The sequence below is a fragment of the Akebia trifoliata genome, chromosome 14 (assembly GCF_017979445.1).
Source record: "Akebia trifoliata isolate Shusen 1 chromosome 14, ASM1797944v1, whole genome shotgun sequence".
NCBI lineage: Eukaryota > Viridiplantae > Streptophyta > Magnoliopsida > Ranunculales > Lardizabalaceae > Akebia > Akebia trifoliata.
The window spans coordinates 2,955,928-2,973,320 of record NC_141388.1 but is presented as its reverse complement, the minus strand read 5'-3'; the positions used below and the strand labels follow the sequence as shown (position 1 = coordinate 2,973,320).

Here is a 17,393-nt window from a genome sequence, read left to right as displayed (position 1 = left end):
GATAAGAAAAGAAAAAATTTACTAAGTAGATTATTAAGAGACCATCCAAAACTTAGGGACTGTTTAGAAAAAAGTCCCATCCGCCTCCATTTTGTAATTTTCCCAAAGAATTTGACACCTGATACTCAAATAGACGTAAATTAAAGTAGGATATCTACTCAACTCCCTCAAGTGTAAAATCTTCACTTTTTTTTTTTTTTTTTTTAATGTTTTTTTTTTCAAAAGTGGATCCCCACTCTGGTCTAAGACAAGTAAAATGGGATTTATAACTGCTCTAACCATTGAAAAGTCAAAATAAATCAAAGTCATTATTATAAGACAAATAAAGGAAACCATGATAACCATAGAAATTTCAATTTTTAAAGTCAAAAGGAAGGCTTGTTTGGGACATTCCTTTCAAATCCACACTACAAATCCCCCCCTCACCTCAACCATCTCCCTTCATACCAATATCCATGAGCCCACCGTTTCTCTAAGCTCTCTCAACCATCCTCTCCCACCTCTCCTCTCATTTTCTGCAAATGAAAATGCTTGGAAAGAAGATGGAGTCTGTTAAGAAACTGGCTAAGAAGGTGAAGGTAATCAGTGGGGGAGCACGTAATCAATCACCGCATCATGAATGTTTACTTAACGATTACGATGAGTCACCTTCATCCACGACTCCGACTGGGTTCTTCGCGTTATATGTTGGAGAGGAACGACAACGGTTCGTCGTGCCAACTGGCTTCCTTTCTCACCCTCTCTTCAAGATGTTGTTGGAGAAGGCCTATGATGAGTATGGGTTTGAGCAAAGAAATGGATTGGTGGTTCCATGTACTGTCTCTACTTTCCAAGAGGTGGTTAGTGCTGTGGAATGCTGTAATGGGCAGTTTGATTTTGGAAAATTGGTCGAAGAGTTTGTTTAGTTAGTTAAAGAGACTAGGAGAGATTTTGATCTAATTAAGGTAATTGTGGGTAATAATCTCTGTTTGTGAGATTATAATTCCATGAATGAGTTGTTAATATACTTCAATTTAACCAAATTGCAGGTTAAATTTTCTAAATGTTAATATAATCTAAATTTTACAAATTAAAGATTGAAGATGAAACTCTTATAATTATTATTTTCGATGCCCATTCTGATCATCGTAAAATTTGACCAAGTTGGTATAGCATTTAACTAGGTTCATAAGTGGGTGAGATTGAACCAACTTCCATTAATCCCATGGTCATGAACCATATTTGATCCCACATTTTGTTTCAAATCTGCAATTCTCAAGTCATTGATGTGATTTCACATGTATTGTTCACAATTTGTCACCTTTTTTTTCTTGAAACTAAGGCTAGATTTGTCCGTAATTCGTGGGATTTTAAGGAGTTAAGCTAACTATGTATGAAATTATTCTAAGAATATTTATAATTTAGTGAATTATATATAGAGGAAGGAAAAATAATTGAGTCTGCAATGAACAAGGGTCTTCATTTTCAACCCTTTAAACACCACTGTTTACATGTGACGTCCAAATCTTGAATCTTGAATCAGCAGATGAGCTTAACATGGGCACTATCTTTGGTGTGGGTAACATGGACAGTAAGAATGGGTTCATTTTGATATATACGATTTTCTGGGTAGGGCCCACTATTTCAATGGTTAGGATGGGTATGATATGTGATGCTGGGTGATGAACCTACTATTTTGAATAGAGATTTGCTGTTTTGAAAGTTAACCAATGGCATGACGCCATGTGTATTAAATGAGCAAAAGTGATCGGTGAGTGAGAGAAAATTCCAGAAGAAAAGTTGACTAAAATGGAGTGGCTTACGCCGATGTTTGCGGATCTTTCGTTTTTAACATACAAGCAAATGGCACGTGAAATGCACGTGTACAGAGAAAGTTGTGTACAACACACTTGTTCTGTTCTGTTCTGTGTGGTCAAGCAAAATAATACAACATGGTATATTATTTGGGCTAATTCAACAAATCTACATAGGTCCATCTATTGGTGATCCCACTGATTCATGATTTTAAACCATTTCACTTTCAAAACCAAGGTTTTAGACGTGCAGACCTGTTCATGAAGATCATGATGAAGACGACCTGCCAAACAACAAATAGCCAGTTTTATAGTAATTTAATTTCTAAATGAACAGGTTGGTGAAATCAAATTCAAACCCATATTAGGAAAAAATTGTTTTCGAGTATGTTATATCGGGCGATTTCAGATTATGGGTCAATTGTAGCAAAATTTTCTTTAGTTCTTAGAATAATGATGAATGCACGTAATCTTAGTACACGGCTGAGGTGGCAAGGGCACAAAACTGCACATCTTTTTCCTATGTATCCCGATGAAAATGATCTATGGTTCTGTGCCCTTGCCACATCAACTACTTACGAACCAAGACCGCGTGCAATCATCACGACTCTTGTTCTTATATATTCTTGCTTAACTAACCAAGAAAAAAAGAAACCTCTGGTTGATATCGGCCTAATTCATGCTTACAATTTCAAAAAATAAAGAATAAAAATATTTGAATAATGGGATCTTTGGTTGACTGGCATGTATGTTACACACCTCTTCTTAGACTAGCCAAAATCAGCTTTAATTGCTAAATAGAAATAGCTTAGATCTCAGTTTTCAATCTCCACATTCACATTAGGCTAAAAGAGTACCTTCCAACTCTTCATATTGCATTTTAGGAAAATTATCTTTCAAATATCATTTTATTCTTCCTGATAATTTAGTGTGTTTGGTAACACTTCAGAAGTCTGAAGTGGTCCACTTTTGAAATTCAGACTTCATAAACTTTATTTCCATTTGTTTCATTTCAGATTTCAGACTTCAGAATTGAAATTCAAAAATTTTAAATCAACGATGATGGATGTTGGATGAAACTTCTGAAGATTGATTTCAAGTTTTTGGACTTCAGATGTTTCCAGACTTCAAACGTGTTACCAAACATAACCTTAATTGGGTTATGGTTATTTTTTTTAAAATGTATTAGTTATTTATATTACATGAAAAATACATTGGATAATTATTAGTTTTAAAATAGATTTTGTACACCCAGCAATCTAAAAAACACGTTGGGATAGTGGTGGTGGTATGTATGATGTATAACCATTGAAGAGATGTGCAAGGTGAAAGTCCGATCGTGATAGAAACCAAATGGTGATGGTGGCAATGATGATGGCAGGTGTTGCTTGGAGGCTTTCTTCCAAATCTCAGTCAATTTTTTTTTTTTTTTTATAGTTTAGATACAATTCTAAGTGGTACTTTAATTTTAAAAGTCTAAAATCGAACTAGAGAGATTTACAAATTTAGATGTTATAGTGGATCTTGATCCAAGTCTATTTTATTGGTTCAACTTAAGGAATAGTTTCACAACTATTCAAGTTGTAGAAGTTAATTTGTCTAGGAGTTTGATAAGTTAAATTATTGCCATGGAAACTTTTATAGGTAATAAGTTAGGTTCAGAGCAAACTGAATATGTAATTGAATGTGATAGTCAAAATGCCATTAATTTGATCAAGATTGATACTTTCGATTTAACTAAAATAACATTCAAAGAGTTGATAATCACTGTATTGAGCATCGATCTCATGGACCTTTTAAGGGGAATTCCATCTTCCCATGATCTTGAGAGAGGGGGTAGGCGGACAAGTGATTTTTTGCTCCCAGTGCGCACAGACTCTCTAGGGTGCCACATCAAGCGTAGCAAGGGTAATTTTGTAATTAACAAGGGTAGTTTTATAAATTGGGGATGCCATTCAATACACGCAGACTCATGTGATTGGTGGATCCAAGATACTTTGAGCAAAAACAAATTGGTTGCAACAAATTTATGAATGTATTTGCTAACGATTTTGAGCTCCATTAGCAAATTTAGAAGGTATATTTTGGCCAACCATTTTGACATTGAGAAAGAAAGGAGGCTCTTTTACAATAGAGAAGGAAAAAAGTTTGACCTCAATTAACAAGCTTTCGAGAGACTAAATGTTTGAAATGGGGATTGTTTTTCACTTTTGTTGCTTTTACATCTACATCTCTTTCTTTTTTCCTTGGTTCATACATCTAAAATTTGCCTAAAAATCATCCGAGACTAAGATGACACGACCTAGTCATCTTGCTATCAGTTGTGAACTAAAAGAGATGTGAAATCGAGATTTAAGAATTTCAGATTTCTCATTTTTGTTGGAAAGACATCGGAAAAATATGAACACTCTTTGAATCGCATTCTCCCTTTCATTTTATGTTAATTACAATAACACCATTGTGGGTCCTTTCTCTTGTTTAATCTGACTTTCTAGTCTTGCTTTTGTCTGATGTTAATTTGACTCTTGAATGACATAATTGTGCCGATAAATACACTTCGATGATTAAATCATATTTAATTCCATAGAATTTAGAGGTGATTTTGTTAAGATTGCATGCATTTCCCATCTCTATTTGCCTATTTATAAAAATTTTAAGTTTTAGTATATTTCATCACATGATGTCTTAGTCATACTATTTCCAGAAATGCTGACACATGTCAACCTTTGAATTTTGTATACCATCCATTCTACATAAAAGTCACATGTTGCTCTAATGTTTTAATCAACCTGTCAGTTAAGTTAATCTGCTCAGTGTCAGGTTGCATACGCACTTGGGAGGTGTGCTTGTAATCATTGTGCATATGGAGTTTGATTAACTTAATTGCCATCAATTTACAATCGGGATTTTGTCTGTAATTGTAGTCTTGAACGAGTACCTCTAAACTCAATTCCTTGCTATATAGTTCAATTGGTCAAATTTTATCTTTGACCAAGAATCAACCTATTAGCACTAATCCCAACAATGGATTTGGTACCATTCTTCATGCCCCCATAATCATTATTATCCATCTTCGTGTCCAACAATCCTAAAGCAAAAGCGAGGCAAACAAGTTCTCATGATGACCTATGTTTGCATCTCTTGTTGCACAATCCTAAAACAAAAACGAGGCAAACTAGTTCTCATAATGACCTATGTTTGCATCTCTTGTTGTACAAGCTCTCACACAACGAGCCATGTTCACACATTCTGAGTGTACAATCTGTCTAAAAATGAAATTATTTGCACCTCCTACTAGTAGGATCTCGCACTATAGGATTTATCCTCACTTGTGCAATCTCTCTCACAATGAGCATCTCCTTATCTTCTATTTGAACGATCTTTTTTATTGTCTCAAGTCCAGCAAAGAGATGGAGAACTCCCCATTCACGCATATGCAAAATCTCTTTTTGGGGACTCAATTCTTATTTTCTTCTCTGGTTATTTGGTGTTTCCAAACATCATTGTTTTAAGCACAATTCAAACTATTTTCACAACAAAATAGACTATTGTTTGATTTAAGTACCTATTGTTCACAGTTTTCTATATAAAAAAATTTACACATAATCTATGAAGCAAAAGCTGTTTTTTCCTGACTACTATTGGAGCAGTTGTACCCAAAAAACCATTCTTGAACACTATTACTGAAGGCTTGGGAAAAATGGGTCCGTACTAGATCAATTTTGGATGATTTAGATGACAAGACATGTCTTCGTTCCCCTCATCCATCAATACATACTCCCAACTCGTTGACAACACAGCCTATCATTGCCTTTCCTTTAGGAACATCCACAATAGATCCAATGCGCTTGACAAGATCTCTTTTTTTTTAATAGCAGTATCACTTCCAAATACACAACAATACTTACATTCTCATTCTCAAGATTCAATGCTATTTCTTTCACACCACCGGCAAATTCAACCATTTTCTCAGCTTGAATCGTGTTCAATCCATAAACACGTGCAATCCCATCTCCTACTGAGACCACTTAACCGATCTCGTCCATTTTCGTATTAGTATAAAAGTTGGATGATTTAGACAACAGTATAAGCCCGGGCTAGTTGAAGACCTGACTGGATGAGTCACTTTAAGACTTATGTACTTTCAAACACTCAGTCCCCATACCAAATGAGTTGCTTTGCGTGCTATTTCTAAAAGTATAACACACGAATTGGGGTTCTGTTTTACTGTTTGGAGGTAAGGTTGATCTTTTGAGAGGGGAACATGAAGAGTCGTGGATTGTGTTGGAGTATGTGCTAGAGAGATTGCATTCCGTTTGGAGGGTGGAGAAGAGCATTCATGTGTCAAAGTTTTCCAGTTTTTTTCCCCTAGAAAGGCAATTCAAATCTATTGGAACCAGCTTGGATAGGTCCAACTTATTTGAGTTGGATGCATTGGTTTATATATAAAACACAAATGGTGAGGTGGTCAAGGTCTCGGGGGAAATCAAAATTGAGAATAGGAAAGAATTGCACTAATCTTAGAACTTATGTTGATCAGCATACTCCGAATCAAAGAAAAATATTGATCAAGTAATCCACATTATCAAGGACCAAGGCTTGTAGGCATTGGTTTGGTACTAGAATTACAAATGGGATCCCAAGTATAAATTAATATTAAGTGCATCTTCTGAACTGACATATCTCCACATGCATAATGATTAAAGGCACACCTCACAAGTACACACGCAACTTGACACTAAGCATTTTGACTTGACTGACAAGTTCATTGTGGCATCAAATCAACATGTGATCGCCATGTAGAATGAATGATGTTCGAAATTGAAATTTTGACATGTGTCAAAATTTCCCAGAGTACTATGACCAAGACATCATGCGATAAATCAAGGGATTTGAAAATCTATAAATAGGTAATCAGAAAAACCAACGATATGATATTGACTAAAACCACCCCTAAATTCTATCGAGATTACAATTAACTTGATCGTCCATATATATCTACATGCGTAATGAATACATCATCCAACAGGCGGAGGATCAAACACACAAGATCAAAACAACAAATGAATAGAAAGGAATAAGTTGATTAAAACACCCTTATGCAATCTCTTGTTAACTATGGGTGGCAATTCTAACACGACCTGCAAACACAACTTGAAAATGACGCAAATTTAATGAGTTTGGGTTGAGTTTAATCATGTTTGGGTTGTTATCGTGTTAACTTGTCTAGCCCATTTATTAAACTGGTCGAGTTTGGGTTAGGGACATCAATCCGACCGACAAACACAACTTGAAAACGACACAAAGTTAACGGGTATGGATTGAGTCTAATCGTGCTGACCCATCTAACTCGTCTATTAAATGGGTCATGTTGATGTTAGGGACATCGATCCGTCTGAATCATTCTGACTTAGTTAGCTATTGTCTCACTAACGTGTCGTGTTGACCTACGTACAATCTAATTCATGGATAACTCATTTAATGATTTTGTATTTTTTTTTTCTTTTTCTTCGCGTGTGTGTGTGTGTGGTGGAACTTGATTTATGTCTTATGATACTTGATTTATGCTAATGGTAGGTTGGTAGATACAGGTTACAATCATGTTTGGGTCATAAACGCGTTTCTCTTTGTGTTGTGTTCAAGGGTTATACCTGTCAACCTGAAGATAGCACAACCCAACGTGTTTACCAAACGGGTTACTGGGTTGTGCCATGCTACTTCTTTGAAAAATGGATCAGGTTTGGTTTTCAGATTGACACAATTATTAAAACGGATCGGGTTGGGGTTGGTTAAAATATTAGAATGCTCTTACCTCAACACGACACGAGTCGACCCCCAACCTATTGCAACCAATATCTTAATGTTTTAATGTTTAACGTAAGAACATTCTCTAAATCATTTTTAAGGGACCAAGATCCGGACACGGACCCCTGGAACCGAACCCGGGTTATGGGACGATTCCGTATTAGATCCGCTAGTTTCCGAGTCGTGTGCGAGTCCAGAACAAACCCAATACAGTTGATGAGTTCAAAGCCGATTTACATGATTAAAGGCTGAGTCTGACCGAGTCCCAGTCCTTAATCATGATCTTAAGAAAAAAGTTCGAGCCCGGACCTGTTTTCTTGATCGATCACGTCAAGGAAGACCGGATCTATGGTTAGATGACTATCCACGTGGAGTTTAAACTTCTGGCCCCACCACAGCACCTTCGCCGTACCACCAATGTCCACAGCTGCATCAAGCACCATTTCCCGTTGCCCTACATCAGAGAGAAATCGAGACGCGCGAGCCAGCTGGAACCCGTCAAGCCGAGCCGGAAGCTTGATTAGCTGGCACGACTTGGGCGGCTGAGAGCCTGCTTCTATATGAGCGGTTCCAAGGAGGGAACCGTCGTAGAAGATAGACATGGAAGAGGAGGAGTATTGGACAGGTACGATATTTGGGTTAGTAACGTGTACGGTGAGGATGAGATCAGCATGGAGGACAGGGAGGTTGAGCTTGAGAGAAGTGGGCTTGATGGAGATCAAATGAAAGGTTGGGTCTCTTGGCCTTCCCAAGATGATGGCAGCCGTCGCCGTTGCTGAAGCCGCACCGATTAGTGCGGAGGTCCAGCTCCATTTTACCTTTTTGCCCATGGTTTTTGAAGATAATTACCTAAATTTTTTTGTTTCCTCTATATGTGTGTTAAAGCTTAGGGGCAAGAGGAAGAGAAGGGATGTATGGACAGGAGAGGTGTTGTTGGGTCATTGATAATGGACTTAGATTGACTATGGTGGTAAGGTTGTCGGAAAATGGGTTTGCCAAACTTCAATGATTTAAAAACCAGAAGTGGAAGAAAATGATGATGGCTTGAGCATGATTGCTTTTTTGGGCCTAAAATCTAGACCGTTGGATCTTTATTGTGTTGTGACTTGTAACTGTGTATGGGACCACCCACTCTGGAGACTTCACGGGCCATTTACACTTTTTAGAAGAAAAGAAAAGACTTTATAAAAAGTATTGGAGAGGGATTTGTTGGGTACGAATCGTATGAAACTTATGAATGTTGTGTTTAATTTACTGGAATTCCATGTGGGAGTGACTGTGAGACATGTTTTGTGAGTTTTGGGTCAAATATATTTTTGATTAGATATATATTTGATCCAATCGGTTTTACTAGAGTGTAAAACAGTCATATTCAAAAGAAAAGCATCTATGGCTCTATGCGCACCACCACATCTGTGATGTAAGTTTTAACATTTTCCTTTTATTAAATCACATCTAATTTAGAGTTATGCCTTTTCACATAAGATTTCAAATGGGGTAATTATTTAAAAGGATCTTGTTAGAGGGATTTTTTTTTAAAAATAATTCCTAAGTTTTGGGTAGTCTCTTAATAGTTTATTTAGTAAAATTTTCTTTTTTTAATAGTCTTTGGACCTCATCTCATGTGTATAATATTTTTGAAATACCCAAACTATCATTTTCTCATTTTCTTCACATAGTTAGATTTTTCAAAGGTGATCATTTCCGACAATCTTTGATTATGAATGATGAATGGATAATGATATTCTCTTAATTTTGAATATCTAGAAATTTTTTTTTAATGATTCATAAAAAAATGAAGAACAAAGTTGAAATTTTAATTTTAATTTTTTATATGATTATATTGTAATTTTTTATTTGAAACTATGATTTATGCATTTTGGGTATTGTAGACACGTGATTTCGTCATTACGATGACCACATCTACAATGGTTTGGAGTCGCCACCATTCATTTTTGTAAGTGGGTGTAAATGGTCACCCGATGTGCATTTTTTAGAAAATGTGACATTTTTGACGTTTTAGTGACTCTCGATGGATATGAACTAATCAAACATTGAGATTCGGGGTAAGTGACTCGATTGGAGAAAAGGGAAGGTGTTAGACACCCTTTTTTTCCCACTAAAGAGTAGTAACCTCAACTCAATTCGGTCATTTTTTTTAATTTAAAAAGGTGTAAGACAACGTGCCATGTGGGTGCATTTGTACCCTAGATAAGGGTTCATTTTCGACTTTATCATAGGGTCATTCCATTGATGGAAATGACCCTTATAGACCTTAACTTTGGGGTCCATTCATCCTAAAAAATAAAATGAAGGGGAGAGGGGTGATAGAAGAGGGAGGAGGAGAGGGTATAGAAGAGAGAGGGGGGATTGCCTTGAACCCACCTTGTATCTTCTTTCTTCTTTCTTCTTTCTTCTTTTCTTCTTCTTCTTTGAGTCTTCTTGAGTCCTTAGTATTTTAAGCAAATACAACTCTTTTTTGGTTGAAAGAGTAGAGAAGAGATGAGTGTAGTATGTTATTTTTTTTTATGAGACTTGGGGAGGATTTGTGTGAGGGAATTGATGAGATTTTTTCTTAATGAGAGGGGTGATAGTTGTTAGTAGAGAGAGAGTTGGGGAGAAATTTTGTAGTAAAAGTTGGGGGGCCATTTTTGGGAAGAGGAGGAGGGTATTTATAGATGTTGAGGAGTTTTTTTAGGGATATAATGGGGTGAAGTGAGGAAAAATTATAGAATGATTATGAGTTTGAGGGAGAAGGGGTGTAATTTAGAGGAGATTGGAGGGTATTTAGGGAAGGGGGGTTAAATGGGTGAGTTTTGACCCAAATGGTTTGGATCCTACCCAACCCATTTGGGTGGAGTGTTTGGTGAGGTGAGTTTAAGATGGTGGTTGTGATTAAATGGTATTTGATTTAAGATAATGGAGGATTTAAAGAGGTGGTTGATGATATTTTAGGAGGGTGAGGGAGATGATGCCATGTGTCAAAGTGGGTGAAAATGAAGGGTTGAGATAGGTTGATGGGAGAGGTTGAATGTTTGACTTGAGAGGATGGTGTAGGTTTAGGTTGTAGATGTGGGTTTTGTAGGGAATGATGAGGGTAGATTAGGGGAGGTATAGGTTAGGGGTGTGGGTAGATGTGTTTGATTTGAGAGAAAAAGTGATGGGTTGATGTGTGGATAGATGGGATTTAAAGCAAATTAATAGGGTAAGTAGTTGGGTGAGGGAGGTGAGATGGGGTGATGACATTTGTCATCTTTGATTATCAAGATGGTGATTGGTTGATATGGGTAGTGATTGATGGGTTCGGGTTGTGGGTTGGATATGAATTGGATATGGATTTGGGCTTAGGGACTTTGGAGTGTTTTGGGCTTGGGTTATGAAATGGTTTTGGATTTTAGGAATTGGTTGGGGGTTATTATGGAATGGATTTTGAGGGTGTAAGTTGGTATTAGATTTTTAGGTGATGTGAGATTGAGTTTAGGTTAAGGGGGATGTGAGAAAAGTGGATTTTGAAGAATTGAGGGTTTATGAGCTTTAGGTGGGTTTAAATTTTTTGGATTCGGAGATGGAGCGGTGAAAGGTATATATAGGAGGTGGTAGGCATCCCAAGTCTCATTTTTTTTAATTTTATTTATTTTTTTGAGATTTTTGAAATCATTGGTTTGATCGAGATGCTACGTGTTGGCAAATCGGGCTTTTTAGGCCCGTTGGTGAATTTTATCGAAAATTTGACGTTTTTGATTTTGGAAGCGGAGCGGTGAATATTGGGAAAGCGTAAGGTAGGCCAAGTCCTTTTGGTGGCCTCCTAAACCATTGAGAGGTCTTAGGGGACCTCGGTTTGGTCAAAATGTCACTTTTCAATGACTTGGGCCCTTAAGGCCCGTTAGCCCATTTATTTGGAAAATCTATATTTTTGGGCCTTTTCGAGTAGTAGCCCGTTCAAATTGGGGTGTCTACAAGTATTTTGAGGAGATTTATGTTATATCGAACTAAAAAAATTGAAAAAAAAAATCCGGTTCATATTTACAATGTCGAGCTCACCACTTTTTATTGTTGAGTTCAATGATTTTTTTTTTTTTGTTTTATGAGAATATTGTCAAACTCAAAAGTAATTAAGCGTTGAACTAGACAATAAAAAATAGTGAACTTGACACTAAGTGGTGAGGTCAAAAATAAAAATGTTGAATTAGACAAATAAAAGGTAATGAACTTGAGACTATAATGTGAATTAGATTTTTCATTTTTTTCGACTTCGATACCTAATAAACCTTTTTGAAATACCCAAAATGCATATATCATAGTTGAAAATCAAAAGTTATAATGTAATCATAAAAAAATTTATAATCTCAACTTCATTCTTTTAATAAAACATCAAAATAAATAAAAAAGTCTAAATGTGCAAAAATTAAGAGAAATCATTTTCTATTCATCTTTCATGATCAAAGATCATAGGAAATGATCACAGTCATCATTGGAAAACCTAACTATGTGAAGAAGATGAGAAAATGGTATTTTGGGTATTTCAAAGACATTATAAACATGAGATGAGGTCTAAGGACTATTAAGAAAAGAAAAATGATAAATGGACAATTAAGAGACTGTCCAAAACTTTGGGACTGTGGAGATCATTATTGTCCTACTCCATGGTTAAGACATGACATGTAGAGATGAGCAAATCAAGTACAAAGTATCAAATTTAACTCATGTAAGCTCCACAAAATCAGTGTGAGTCATGGTAGGCACTTATCGAAGTATAGAATAATGTTCAGATTGAGCACAATCAGAATGAAAAAACCTAACCCCATTCCCACTTGAACATAATCTTTAACAAGAATGGTTTGAATCAAGCACATACATAAAAAAATTTCAATACTACTCAAAGGGGAGACAAACCGAAGGAGTAACATGACATTTCTATCACCAAAGTGGTTAAAGGGAAGGTGTAAACCAAATTTTAGATCGATAAAATCACAAGCTCGACTTCAAAACTTCAGACGTAATAAGACAAAACATTAATGTGATATCTAGACTCTCCCATATGCCAAATCTCTCACATTTAATGTGATATCTGTCAATACTTATCAAATCAGAATTGGAGGTGACATTTTCTTACTTAACCACCCCAAATAGTGAAATTATACAAACTCAACATTTAATATATAAAAACACTATTAATCAAACTCAATTGAAGGCATTAATGAAGTGTGGGCACAAAATTTAATGGCAAAGTCAACAACCTTTATCCAACTCACATCCTGCGTGACACTACATCTGGACTAGCTATGTGGTGACACTTATCCCTGGATTTTAGATGTAAAACCCCCTCACAAAAACTGAGAGAGAATTTATAACTTAAATTCTTCATAAGTTTTCACTCCCTCTAAAACCTACATTGAGACACTTTGAAATTTCACTATTCATCATTTTCTTCAATCTCTCATATTATTTCATCTCATCTTGTCTTACATTCACCATTACTAACTTAACCTTCAAAGGACCTTTGACAAGCACCACGTTACGACTTCATCATTCTCTCCTTCCCCCCTTCAATCATTTCAGAATCAAGAACAGTAAGGAGATTTCACGAATCTTCAACAAACTAAAAGGAAAATCATTGGATCATGATCAAGTTTTTTATTTGAACAATTCATATCTCGAGGAATGGAAGTCTAAAAAACTCTACATAGGGATCATTAAAAAGAAAAAAAAAGTCTTTTCGCGAGGATCCTTTAAGTAATTTTCCCTTTTATTTGATTTTTTTAGAATAATGATAAAGCGACTAAAAAAAAGATATTCAAATATGGTCAACTGAAATAGAATGTGCACATAAACAAAGGGTATTTTTTTCCACACAAGGACAAAAAGGAAGAAATTTTAAGGTTCTATACACATCACAAAGGTTGAGTATGTTTTTATGAGTCAATTTATCAGGAATTTTTTTTGTTAATGATTTTTTGACTCAAAAAATTTCACTTGATCTATTGACGTGTCAAGGGCATATAACCGTTGATATTTTCTTTGTGTATCCCAAAGAAAAATATCTATGGTGTTGTGCCCTTGCCACATATAGATTGAGTGAAAATTTTGGAGTCAAAAAATTGCATTCATTTTTTTTTTTTTTAAGGGCATATAATCCTGACTTCAATTTTTTTTGTTTTGTTTTGTTTTAAGAGTATAAGTTGGACACTTGTACTTGAACCCACAGCCTCAAAGTTGCATTCATTTTTGGTGAATAATTTTCGAAAGATTTGATTTTTGAAGAAATTATTTTATTTGAACACCCAAATAGAAGGGGATCCGACCGTTGGAGTTTGGATGATGTACCTTATAGAGCACTTTAAACTCTCCCGCGAGTTGGGTGCACTGGACGTTAGCGTCTCAACTCTCATGTTCAAATTCAAACGTCTAAGGTTACATGTCTCTAAACACGAACAGCTACGTTTCTTCTCAGCTTCCTCAGCTGCAACCATGGCAATTTCCTCCACAGAACAACAGCCAATCATGGATCTTCACACCCAAGTGGGTCAAATTTCAGAAACACATTTCTCTCTTCCTCTTGACTCGACATTCTACATTTCTGCTCTATTTAACTGTAAAAACTTCTCTCAAGTCAAACAAGTTCATGCCCAAACAACCATTACCGGGATGACCAGAAACCTTGCTGTTGCAAACAAAGTCCTTTACATTTACATTCGATATAAAGCATTAGACGATGCTTACGCCTTCTTCGATGGTATGGGGGAGCGCGACCCTGCCTCCTGGAGCATAATGATTGGCGGGTTTACGAAGATAGGCGATTTCGAGAATTGTTTGAGGACTTTTAGGGAATTTATCCGTTCGGGTGTCCAACCCGATAATTACACTCTGTCCTTTGTTCTAAGGGCTTGTAGAGATACACAAGCCCTTCAAATTGGTAGAATGATTCATCATCTTGTTTTTAAATCTGGGTTGAATTTCGATCCTTTTGTATCGGCTGCACTTGCAAATATGTATGCGAAATGTGGGATCATTGAAGATGCTCGACGATTGTTCGATAAAATGGACAATAGAGATCTCGTTACTTGGACGGTCATGATTGCGGGATATGCTGAGTGTGGGAATCCTAATGAATCATTGATTTTATTTGATCGGATGATAGAGGAAAGTTTTGTCCCTGATAGGGTGACAATGGTAACCGTTGTCTATGCTTGTGCGAAATTAGGGTTCATGAATAAGGCAAAACTTGTTCATGATTACATCTCGAAGAAAAAATTTTCCTTGGATGTGATTATAGGTACTGCAATGATTGATATGTATGCTAAATGTGGGTGCATTGATTCCGCGAGGGAGATTTTTGACACGATGAAGGAAAAGAATGTTGTCTCATGGAGTGCGATGATTGCGGCTTATGGGTATCATGGGTTTGGTAGGAAAGCTCTTGATTTGTTCCCTATGATGTTACAAAGTGGGATATTGCCAAATCGGATCACCTTTGTTTCCCTTTTGTATGCTTGTAGTCATGCTGGTTTGGTCAATGAGGGTCACCAGTTCTTTGATTCAATGTGGAAAAATTACTCAGTAAGACATGATGTGAAACATTATACATGTATGGTAGATCTCTTGGGCCGTGCAGGGAGACTTGATGAGGCCTTGGAATTGATCGAGACAATGACAGTTGAGAAGGATGATGGATTGTGGGGTGCGTTGTTAGGAGCGTGTAGAATCCATGGGAATTTTGGGTTTGCGGAAAAGGCAGCAAAATCACTTCTTGAATTGCAGCCATGTAATCCCGGACACTATGTTTTGCTTTCAAATATCTATGCAAATGCGGGTAAGTGGGGAGATGTTGCAAAGGTGAGGGAAATGATGACCAACAAGAGATTGAAGAAGGTTCCAGGTTGGACATGGATTGAGGTGGATGACAAGACCCATCGGTTTAACGCAGCAGACAAGACTCATCCGCAATCTGCAGATATTTACGATAAGTTGAAGAGTTTGAGTAAGGAGTTGGAATTGGCTGGCTATGTTCCCAATACAAATTTTGTTTTACATGATGTGGATGAGGAACTTAAGGTAGGAATCTTGTATGCCCATAGCGAGAAGTTGGCTATTGCGTTTGGTCTTATTAGCACACTTGATGGAACAACAATCAGGATCACAAAGAACCTCAGGGTTTGTGGCGACTGCCACTCATTTATTAAGCTGGTATCATCTATTGTACAGAGAGAGATTGTTGTTCGTGATGCAAACCGTTTCCACCACTTTAAGAATGGGGCTTGTTCTTGTGGAGACTATTGGTAATTGGCTTTTACACACCAAGGCAAGTAAATTCTCCTTCCATGATCCATGGTGATAAAGCGTACTTGGCTTAGCTGATTTTACCTTGTAATTCATTTCTAGGTTTTACTCCATGGATGTTTTGTGAGGCCATTTGAAATATCTGTAGCCAACTGTAAAAATTAAATAAATCTCACTTACTGCCATAATTATTTTGTGCAATTAAATCCTTCACTCAAGTATTGAAAGACCTGCTCGTATATATCAAACAAGTTGTAACAATCATATCATTCTGAAGTACTGGAATTTTGATTAAGATAGTTTATATCGTTGACTAATCCACCAACACTGGATTACCCTTTAATAATTTTCACAGGGAACAAGAAATCATTATTATTCAAACACGATTAAAAGTAGCAGACATGGATAACAACACGAGAAAATCATGAGGAAGGACACATGGAATGCGGCAAACAGTATGAAAGGGAGCTAGCCTTAAGTTTAAACCTTTGGTGCAAGACCAGCCATGATCTTCTTAATGGTGGCTACATTGGTCTTGAAGGCCTTAGCGAGGATGCTATCTTTGATGCCAGTTGAAAAGATGGTCCCAGGCAACGACACAGTTCCCGCACTTGCACTTCCAAAGGCGGAGATGGTAGTAGCTGGCTCTTTTGGGTCGGGGTTGAACTGATAGTGTACAAGTCCCTTGGGAAACACAAACATGTCCCCACGTTGGAGCTTTTGGGTATAAAGCTTGTTACTGGGTGTCAACGAAACCCGCCTCAAGACTCTTGCCCTCTACAAGAAAAAGGAGCTCAGCAGAGTGAGGGTGGGTATGAGGTGGATTGACTCCACCAATAGGGTACTGAAGTATGGCTAAAGAAACAATCTGCCCATTAAGAGCTGGAAACTCGGCCATGCTAGCTTTTGTCACCTTGAAATTTTCTGTTTTGTTGTCAAGTACTCCTCGCATTCCTTGATATGTGAAGAATTTCCATCAATGAAGTAATAGTTTGGTGAAACAATGAAGTCGGATGTGATATCTGGATCACTTGCTGGATCATTCTTGAGGAGACTGATGCAATTAGTAGCAAGAACAGGAGTTGTTAGATTAAGTTCAAGGCCATGATTGATAAGGCCATAAGAAATATATAACAATTTTAATAGAATGTGTGTGGTGGGTTTATGAAGAAAAGTTTCTGCTTGATCATGTATTTATAAGCTTGGTGGAGTTGATCATTATTTCTAATGATCCAAGTTGCAGATAGTAAGGCCAGTTGAGGTTGAAATTCTCTAGTTTGATTCTGTTACCTTCTTCCTTGACAACAAGCTAAATGGACAAACTAAGCCTTTTTACAGCCACTACTTTTTGTTTCCTTCTTAATCGGTACGGGTGTAACGGACAAAGAGAGCTTTTCACAGCTACTACTTTTTGTTTCTTTTCCCTCAGTATCAAGTGAAATTGACAAACAGAGTATTCTCATAGCTACTACTTCGGGGTTGCTGTATGACATAATTTAACGGGAAACTTATATGCCA

General features: G+C 36.8%; 2 protein-coding genes and 2 pseudogenes across 4 annotated transcripts; 2 read left to right on the top strand and 2 right to left on the bottom strand.

The window, feature by feature from the left end:
- Positions 1-337: 337 nt before the first annotated feature.
- LOC147385507 (auxin-responsive protein SAUR21-like) lies at positions 338-1,018 on the top strand. The gene has a single exon (XM_086423703.1). The coding sequence runs from the start codon at positions 522-524 to the stop codon at positions 903-905; it is 384 nt and encodes a 127-aa protein (XP_086279829.1). The 5' UTR covers positions 338-521; the 3' UTR covers positions 906-1,018.
- A 1,028-nt stretch (positions 1,019-2,046) lies between these two features.
- LOC147385506 (uncharacterized) lies at positions 2,047-8,687 on the bottom strand. Of its 3 annotated transcripts, none has more exons than XM_086423889.1 (2): positions 7,908-8,687; positions 2,047-2,077 (listed from the first exon to the last, which is right to left on the bottom strand). In XM_086423889.1, the coding sequence occupies exons 1-2, from the start codon at positions 8,426-8,428 to the stop codon at positions 2,062-2,064; spliced, it is 537 nt and encodes a 178-aa protein (XP_086280015.1). In that variant the 5' UTR covers positions 8,429-8,687; the 3' UTR covers positions 2,047-2,061. The 3 variants fall into 3 exon arrangements, 2 of the variants coding, with proteins under 2 accessions (XP_086280015.1, XP_086280017.1); XR_015172135.1 differs by lacking the exon at positions 2,047-2,077 and adding an exon at positions 6,705-6,946 and having other exon boundaries at positions 7,908-8,047; XM_086423891.1 differs by lacking the exon at positions 2,047-2,077 and adding an exon at positions 6,705-6,934 and having other exon boundaries at positions 7,908-8,686.
- Positions 8,688-13,780: 5,093 nt separating this feature from the next.
- LOC147385505 (pentatricopeptide repeat-containing protein At1g31920 pseudogene) lies at positions 13,781-16,066 on the top strand (annotated as a pseudogene).
- A 289-nt stretch (positions 16,067-16,355) lies between these two features.
- Positions 16,356-17,368, bottom strand: LOC147385504 (germin-like protein 9-3; annotated as a pseudogene).
- Positions 17,369-17,393: the final 25 nt, after the last annotated feature.